General features: G+C 43.3%; 1 protein-coding gene across 1 annotated transcript; it reads left to right on the plus strand.

Annotated features, from left to right (window-relative positions):
- The first annotated feature begins 8,102 nt into the window (after nucleotides 1–8,102).
- Lrrc10 (leucine rich repeat containing 10) lies at nucleotides 8,103–9,073 on the plus strand. Its single transcript, XM_005328735.5, has one exon. It carries the CDS (start codon nucleotides 8,153–8,155, stop codon nucleotides 8,987–8,989), a length of 837 nt encoding a protein of 278 aa, XP_005328792.1. The 5' UTR covers nucleotides 8,103–8,152; the 3' UTR covers nucleotides 8,990–9,073.
- Nucleotides 9,074–9,295: the final 222 nt, after the last annotated feature.

Genomic DNA, 9,295 nt, shown 5'->3' on the forward strand with positions numbered 1-9,295 from the left:
ACACACAGCAGTTGTTAATAACTGGAATCACTGGGCATCACCATATCACTGTTGCTCTAGGAATTAAGCCAACTTTGGAGGCTTGTCCAGGATTCCACCATTCATAGCATTGTTTCCACTGGAAAATGCATTGCAAGATTCACCAGCCTAGCTCCAGCCCCCAACCAGCCAAATATAAACAAGTCTTCATTCATGAGTCCTTTATAAGACTCAGTCAATTCAAGTTTCACAGGTGCAAACCTAAAACTGCTTTCATAGTATCAATCCTTCACTTATCACAAAGTGCTAGGAATATCAAGACTTCCAAAGGAAATTCTGGAGAGTATAGTTGTGTTTGGGGTTATTTCCATACTATTCCTGAAAGAAAATCTTCCTTTACTGGAAAAAAAAAATCAATTCCATTCAAGAACATAAAATGCTAGTTGTTTTATCTATTTTATGATCAGGGCAATGCAGTTAGTCCCTGTAAGAGGACTAACTGGCATCAGTACCAGGATTTCTCTGTCTTGGCTCTAGATACTTTTTGAGCTAGGTAATTCTTGGTCACGGGGGTCTTTCCTAATGCTTAACAGCATCCCTGGCCCTACTGACCAGAATCACTCTCCGGGTTATGACAACCAAAACACCTTCACACATTGTAATCATCCCCTGAAGGGGTAAAATTGCCACTAGTTAAGAACCAATGGGCAGAGGCGGATAAGTTGGGAGGACCTCTTCCAAGAGGACATTGACAGAGCCAAGAGAATACTCCAATGAAGTAGGAAGTACTGATCTGGGTTCTGAAAGAAAATCTCAGCTTTGTACAGTAGGGAGCAGAGGGTCTTTGGGCAAGGGCTATCCTCCAGGCCATTAAGAATGCTAGTTCTGGGCTGGAGATGTGGCTCAAGCAGTAACGTGCTCACCTGGCATGCGGGGGGCTCTGGGTTCAATCCTCAGCATCACATAAAAATAAAATAAAGATGTTGTGTCCGCCAAAAACTGGAAAATAAATATTTAAAAATTCTCTCACTCTCTCTTCTCTCTCTTAAAAAAAAAAAAAGAACGCTAGTTCTAGGGCTGGGGTTGTGGCTCAGTGGTACAGTGCTCGCCTAGCACATGTGAGGCACTGAGTTAAACCTCAGCACCACCTAGAAACAAAATAAAGGTATTGTGTCTCCATACAACTGAAAAAAAAATGCTAGTTCTAGGAAGCTAGTTCCTCTGGACTGAAGCAGAATCCCAGCAAAGCCCATTTTCCTGACCTTGGTTCCTTTTGCTCATGTTCAAGCTAAAAAAAGCTGCCTCTCTCACATGGGCACGTTCTTTCCCTGACTGCACCCCAAGAGTTGAGAGTCAATGGAATTCCTTCAGGGTTTGTTTTCATTTCACTGTTCATTGTTGAAGCTCCTTTTCTCAGAATAATTGTCTTCACACAATTGTCTGTTATTGAACAGATTCCAGAAGTTCAACACTAAAAGAGAATCTAATTAACTTCACAGGGTATTTTGGGAGACTTCTCTGATATCCAGCTTTGGATACATCTACAGAGCAGACTCAGCACACACTCATAGTGGTAGGCTCAAATCTCAGGGGGAACCCCCAGCTTTCCCCCCAGTGTGCGCTCTGGAAAGAATAAAATTGGAGCTTATCCCACCAGCTGCCAAGCAAACTAAATTCTATCCTGGGTTCTTCCAACATTGTATATATCTTGTTAGTGCTTCTGAATAAATTTTGAATTCTTCTAAGAACCACTCTCCTTTACCTCAGAATAATAAATAGTTTTTTAAAAGTATTTAATTCCCAGTGGCTTGGGAGGCTGAGGCAGGAGGATCATGAGTTCAAAGCTAGCTTCAGCAACTTAGCAAGGCACTTAGCAACTCAGTGAGAACCTATCTCTAAATAAAATATTTAAAAAGGGCTGGGGATGTCAGCGGTTAAATGCCCCAGAGGAGGTTCAATGCACTGAGTGGGTCCAAGGGGCTAGGACCACTTCTGTCACTCCTCAGAGCCTTTGATCCCCACCTCCAGTTCTTGGCTGATCAGGCCCTGTGCTACTAAGGATCAGATCTCTCTAGGGTCTGGGCATGGAAAATTGGGTATAGGTAGTCATCCAGGTGATATCCCAGGGAGTCCCAAGAGTGATGTGTTCACAGACGTCTGTGGGCAGAGAGGTCTCTGCTCTTCCAATGACTATGAAGATGGTCACATGCATCCATGAAATACCATGGAATGTGAGGATAGGACCCTGATGACTGATAAAATCCACTAGAAGCATGGAACTGTTTTGATTTGCACAGGCTACTCCTTGGGCAGGGGAAGTGGAGGCAACCCATATGCTCAGTAAAATGCTGTTCACATGGACAGAGGGATGGATCCTTTTTGTGCCAGAAAGTAGCTTCCTAGGTAATCATGGCGATGTAACCCAGGGAAAGGAGGAAGCTCTGGAGGAGGAAACCATCACCTGAGACATGCAACTGGATGTTTGAGATTTGTCTGGACTCCTCAGTCTTGGTTGCCAGTTGGGGAGTGCTTACAAGAGGCTTCCAGTGACCTTAGGTCTCCACTATGCAAGCTGAGATAATGCAGTCTGGAGAAAGGCCTGGAAGGGCTACCTGAGTCTAATTCAAAAGAGCAGAGAGAGTTGTCTGGAGGAGAAGAGTGGCTAGAAGAGGAGGCCAGGCCAGAGAGAGGCCAGACAGCATGCAAGTGGGTCAGATTAGGCTCCTGGTGCCTCCGGCTCCTGAAGCTGATTCCATCCCCTGCACAGTACTCTGGGAGAGGACTTTGGGGCACCCATTCTGGTTGGATGGGAGACAGAGGCAGAGAACAGCAAGTAAGAAAGTCAGGAAGAGTTGCTGGAACATCATAAGAGTAACTTACATGTCATTTTCCAACTAACAGTGATAAGAATTTAAACCAAATTTGATTTTTTGGGGTGTCATATGACTTTTTTAATGCACTATCAAAACAAGGTCCCAAGTTATTTCAGCTTAATAAGCATACATGTGCCTCTCATTGAAAATGTAATACACCCTTTCTAATAATTCGCCATTTGCCAAGCACCAACTTATGTGCTGGCTGTGTTTATGCACATAAGTTGGTGCTTGGCAAATGAAATTTTATAAAACTCCAGCTCTATTCCAATTCACAGAGAGTGGTTTGATCCTGGCACTTGCACAGTTCTCATTGTTTTCTAATGGCTAGCAGATTCCCAGCTCATTGTCTCTTAAATGAACCCAACATAAGTTAAATAGCCCTTAAGCACAACGAGAGCTCATAGTTAGCAATTCTGTCTGAGACTGTTCTAATTAAGTATAGTATCTCATTTAATCCTCAAAGAAATTCAGTGAGATGGATGATTGAGATGAGGTAAAGGAACTTTATCCAAAACCCTGAAACAAATATGTGGCAGAATCCCATTTCAAATTGTAGAATGTTATTTTACTTCGTCTTTGTTCTTTACACTAAATTATACTGCCACCTCGTTAAGAAGACATGATGGTAAGAGTCTGAATTCATAAAAATTATAGAATATAGTAAAAATAAATTATTTTCTTTTTTACCTTTAAAAATCATGGAACCAGGTTAACCAAATGCTACCTCATAGAAGTCTGTTTTGATGAACTGGTTTCATTTCACTTCAGTGTTTATTACTAATGGTTACTTTGACATACCTTTTCCTAAATAGTACTGTCAACTCCTGATATAGCTGTCACATTGAATGTAACTGGTTTCTTTTGAAAAGAGTCCTAAGATTATAAAAATTCCATTCAAGATCTTTTAATACTTTATGATTGTTTAGAAACCCAGTCATGTCCTAGCTCTGGGAGTCATCATACATCCCATATAATTCTGTTTTAATAAACTGTTCACAATAGTCCCATAGATCCAGGAAGAAAAATTACCTGTGCAAGGTCAGACAGCCATAAGAGGGAGTGGGAACAGGACTGCAGGTTAGTGGTGGAGGACACTCGTGATTCTTTTTGGCTGACAGTAAACAACTCATCTTCCATCTCTGGAGAATTTCTCACTATATAAATCTTGATGGTAGACAAATCCACTTTTCTTTTTTTTTTTTAGTTATCAATTCTAAAAACGCAACCAATGGGCCCCAGTGGGTTCCTGATTCAACTGTTGGTGATGCAAAAGCAGGACATAGGCAAAATCCATTCTGAAGAGGGGCTGGCCGTGGCAGCGGCAGCACCTAGGTTCAGGGGCAGTAGCCAGCATCAGTGAGAGGTACAGTGAGAGGCAGAAGCAGCAGGAGTTGGGCCCAGGGCACTGACAATGACACTCTCATAGGATGAGCTCTGATTCTGCAGCTTAGGGCATTGACCCTAGCTATGGCACCTAAGCTCAGCTGGTTTCCCAGATTTGGATGAAAGTTTCTGATACACTGAAATTAAGAACCACAACACTAGAACTGCACCTCGAAAAATGTGAAGATCCATCACTTAGTTCTGAACCAAAAATTGAGCAAACACCTTGTAGCGGAGTCTGGGTTAAAAACCAGAAGGTGCAAATGGTCAAATGGTCTGGATAAGACAGGGTTGCTTCTGGACTGTTCTCCCAGAAGGCCCAGGAAGTACAACACCACAACATAACCTGTGAGCATTCTTCTCTACATCTAGCATCATGGTCACCATGAACTTAAAGGAAAAGCAAACCACACCTCAAAGCTAACTCACTAGAAAATAAAAATTTATGTAAACCTCACCAGAGCTCACCATGCTCCCAGTTCTAGAGGTTAAAGAGCATGGTGAGCTCTGGTGAGGACCTCTTGAAGGATGATATCAAGGTGGCAGCACATCAGGTGGGACGGAAAGAGAAATAACATGGAAGCCCAGGTAACAAGAGACCATTGAGTTTTATAAAAACTACTGTTTAACTAATCTACTCCTAGCAGATCTGATTCGCTTCTAAGAGACACCACTAATCCATTCATGAGAGTGGAGCCCCAGTGATCCCTATGTCCCACTTAAAGATTCTCCACCTCAACACTGCCACACTAGGGACCATTTTCAGCACATGAACCTGGAGAGGACAAACCACATCCAAACCATAGCATTTAACCCTAGCTACCTACTATCTAGGGACTGGCACTAAGGTGCTGAATTAATGTTCTACGTATGGAGGTGAAGTTTGTCAACTGGTGTGACCTAACAAGAAAGAGCTCCACTTCCCTCACCCTGGTAGAATTGGATGTTCTGTGAAAGCAGGGTTCTATTGTTAGTTATTTGATGTAAACTAAACCTCTCTGACCCACTATTTTCTCATCTGAAAAACTGGGTAAAACATTATCTGTGATAAGAATTCACATAACATACCTAATTTTACATAACATACCTACAGCACATGGCCATAGTGCTTAACATTGAGCAGATGCTCAATCAGCTGTTAGCAATATTATCATTTCTAGAGAAAATAGGGCAGCTGCTTCATGATTGTTTGTAGTTGCCACTGGACCATGCTATAAATAGAGGCAAAGCATGGTACTTGTTGAGAGGCTAGTTATTATGATACAAGTTAGCAAAGCAAGGAGAGGGCTCAATAGTCCTTGACATTCAACTTGTACAAAGCCCAAGAACATGGGTTTCGGTCTTCGTCTTGTGAGCACAAAGTGGGTAGTGACACTGCTTCACCAAGTAGCTCTGTAGAACCACACCATTCATGTGGCTGCTCCTTGTCTATGTCTGCTAAATTTGTTATAGTAAAGACATTGGCAGAGCTTCAACAGTGTGTCCGTCTTCCCTTAAGGTCCAGACATTCTTTCCAGACAGTAGGCAGGCTGCTGGGTTGTTTCCTGGACATTTACTTGTTTATGAGCAGTACTGGGAATTGAACCAGGCACACTCTACCACTGAGCTACACCCCCAGCCCTCATATTTTTTGTTTTGAGACATGATTTAAGTTGCCAAGGCTGGCCTTGATCCTTCTACCTCAGTCTCCTGGGTCACTGGGACTACAGGCAAGTGCCACTGCACCTAGCTACATTTAAAATAATATGTGCCATTATATATATTTAAATCAAACAGTACAAAAGGGTGCAAGTGAGCCAGGTGCACACCTATATAACCAGCAGCTTGAGAGGCTGAGGAGGAAGATTTCGAGTTCAAAGCCAGCCTCAGCGAAAGTGAGATGCTAAGCAACTGTCTCTAAATAAAATACAAAATAGGGCTGGGGATGTGGCTCAGTGGTCGAGTGCCCGAGTTCAATACACACACACACACACACACACACACACACACACACACATACACACACAAAGGGTGTAAGTGGAAAAGTCAGCATTCCTGTCACCACCAAATCTCCAGGCAGATTTCCCACAGATGATAATCACTGTATTTCTTGCAGATATTTTTATGCACACACAAGAACTTATGCATATTTTTCACAGATGGCAATCATAAAAAACTGTTCTGAATATTGCTTTTCTTTTCTCCCCACTTTATCCTAAATAGCTTTCCAAATCAGGATATGTAGATTTACCTCCTTATTTTTAACTACTATATTCTTAAGGTACAGTAACAAACAAGCCCCCAGATCTCAATGAGAAGTTTCCTTCTCATTTACCTAAATCCAATTAGTGACTGAGTGAAGGCGGGCAGGAGAAGGGAGGTGTTCAGCACCTTGCTCTTATTCAGGAATCCAGGATGACCTGAGGTCCTGCCAAATTCAACACATGCTTGGTGGCTTCTGAAGTCATCCCAGGTAGCAATATCCAGCCAAAAAGTGGGGAAAGAGTGTGGAGGAGGACAAGACTTTTTTTCACAATGAGCCGTGTCTAGAGGTGACATCAAACATTTCTGCCCACATTTCTACTGGTCAGAATTTGAAAATCCCATTCTAGACCTGTACTAAGAAATGTTCTGGGGCTGGGGATGTGGCTCAAGCGGTAGCGCGCTCGCCTGGCACCACATACAAACAAAGATGTTATGTCCGCCGAGAACTAAAAAATAAATATTAAAAATTCTCTCTCTCTTTCTTTAAAAAAAAAAAAGAAATGTTCTGACTGATTACTGCTTCCCTACAACAGGGCACTACATGAGTTAGGAATTTAAACATATGTGACACAGTTGCACTATATGAATGAATCCTCAATTTATTTAAGCTCTAGAAAGCAAGCATTCTCCACCCTAACCCCTGCCTTCTGCTTTTCTACTTGTCTTTTCTCAAAAGAAAATTGGGTTTTGTTTTGTTTTACAGTGTTGGGGATTTAATCCAGGGACTTGCTCACACTAGGGAAACACTCTCCACAAAGCGACATCCTCAGCCCAAAGGCAAGTTTTAAGTGTGTAAAGAGATTACCTGGTGAATGAAGAAATAAGAAAATGAGAAAAGAAATAAGAAAATAACACCTGTAGCCACTGCTTTTTTTTTTTTTGCTAGGTATGCAAATCCTCTACCACAATTCCAGCCCCTCTCTGCTTCTTGGGTATGTACCCTGATTCAGGTTTGGTGGGGATAAGAAGAATATCAATTAAAAAAACCTTTAAAGCATACATCCTGGGGCTGGGGATGTGGCTCAAGTGGTGGCGCGCTCGCCTGGCATGCGTGCGGCCCGGGTTCGATCCTCAGCACCATGTACAAACGGGTGTTGTGTCTGCCGAAAAACTTAAAAAAAAATTTAAAAATTCTCTCTGTATCTCTTTCTTAAAAAAAAAAAAAAAGCATACATCCTTTGACCCAATATCATCTTTTTAAAGATTCTTTAGTTGAGTTGGATACCTTTATTTTATTTTTTTATGTGGTTCCTCACATATGCTAGGTGAGCACTATCGCTGAGCCAGATGTTTATATTTATACCTGTAGAGTAGTAATGTGGGTGTCTCCCCCCCCTCTCCCCCCTTTTTTGCCCCTTAATGTAATCTCTCAGTATTTTAGCATTACAAAAAAACAGCAGTTCTTTTCAGCTTTAAATGGGTTGAGGTTTAAGTGATTAAAGGCAAGTATGTGAGTCAGACACGGCCTCCCAGACTCTGCCAGTCTGTTAGGTCTATCACCCAACACTCAAGTTGCTATCAGGAGCACTTTTCTCTGTCAAAGTGACTGGCTTTTGTCATGCAATCCCCACTAATAAAGGGAAGGCAGGACAGCCCCAGAGCAGTCAGTAGAACAAACTGCCTTGTCAGGTGAGTCTGTGTGTAGAAGTTTGCCATGCGTCTGGCTCTACATGGGGAACACCATCAAGGCCCTTGTGGCCTTCATCCCTGGTGACCGTTGCCAGAACTACGTGGTCGGAGACCTCCAGGAGATGCCACTGGACAAAATGGTGGATCTGAGTGGGAGCCAGCTACGCCGCTTCCCTGTGCATGTGTGCTCCTTCACAGACCTGGTCAAGCTCTACCTCAGTGACAACCACCTCAATAGCCTGCCTCCAGAGCTGGAGCAGCTGCAGAACCTGCAGATCTTAGCCTTGGATTTCAACAACTTCAAGGCTTTGCCTCAAGTGGTATGTACCTTAAAACAGCTCTGCATCCTCTACCTGGGCAACAACAAACTCTGCAACCTCCCTAATGAGCTGAGGCTGCTCCAGAACCTCCGGACCCTTTGGATCGAAGCTAACTGCCTCACCCAGCTGCCGGACGTGGTCTGTGAGCTGAGTCTCCTTAAGACTTTGCATGCAGGCTCCAATGCGCTGCGTCTTCTACCCGGTCAGCTCCAGCGCCTCAGCGAGCTAAGGACCATCTGGCTCTCAGGAAACCTGTTGACTGAATTTCCCGCTGTGTTGCTTCAGATGCCTTTACTGGAGATAATTGATGTGGACCGGAACAGCATCCGTTACTTTCCCAGTCTGGCCCACTTGTCAGGTCTGAAGCTGGTTATCTATGACCATAATCCTTGCAGAAATGCGCCCAAGGTAGGGAAGGGTGTGCGCCGTGTTGGAAGATGGGCAGAGGAGACACCAGAGCCCGACCCCAGAAAAGCCAGGCGCTATGCATTGGCCAAGGAAGAAAGCCAGGAGCCACTGGCCCCTGCCCTATGTCCTTCTCTTTCTCCCAATTCTTAAGGACCCAACTGCACGCTCTCAAGATTTCTTCATTACAGTGGGATTATTCTGTGTCATTTGAGGGGTTAATGCAAAGCAATAAAGGAACACTAAGAAGTTTCTGACCAACAGCATCTCTTCCAAAGAAAAACTGTGTGCTATCAGTTTCCTTGGAAACCCAGAGTGCTCATAATTTCTTTGCAAGAAAAAAAAGCTTCTCCAAGCAGTTATTTTGAGCAAGAAAGGCTCACATTTGCCTCTTTCACACTCCAAAAGTGACTGATGAGGCCCATGAAATCCTCAAATAAGGTATTTGTTAAAGAACCC

Source organism: Ictidomys tridecemlineatus, chromosome 6 (assembly GCF_052094955.1).
Source record: "Ictidomys tridecemlineatus isolate mIctTri1 chromosome 6, mIctTri1.hap1, whole genome shotgun sequence".
Classification (NCBI taxonomy): domain Eukaryota; kingdom Metazoa; phylum Chordata; class Mammalia; order Rodentia; family Sciuridae; genus Ictidomys; species Ictidomys tridecemlineatus.

Bases quoted from the DNA above. Each gene is read 5' to 3' on its own strand.
- Lrrc10 (XM_005328735.5), top strand. From the start codon at position 8,153: ATGGGGAACACCATCAAGGCCCTTGTGGCCTTCATCCCTGGTGACCGT.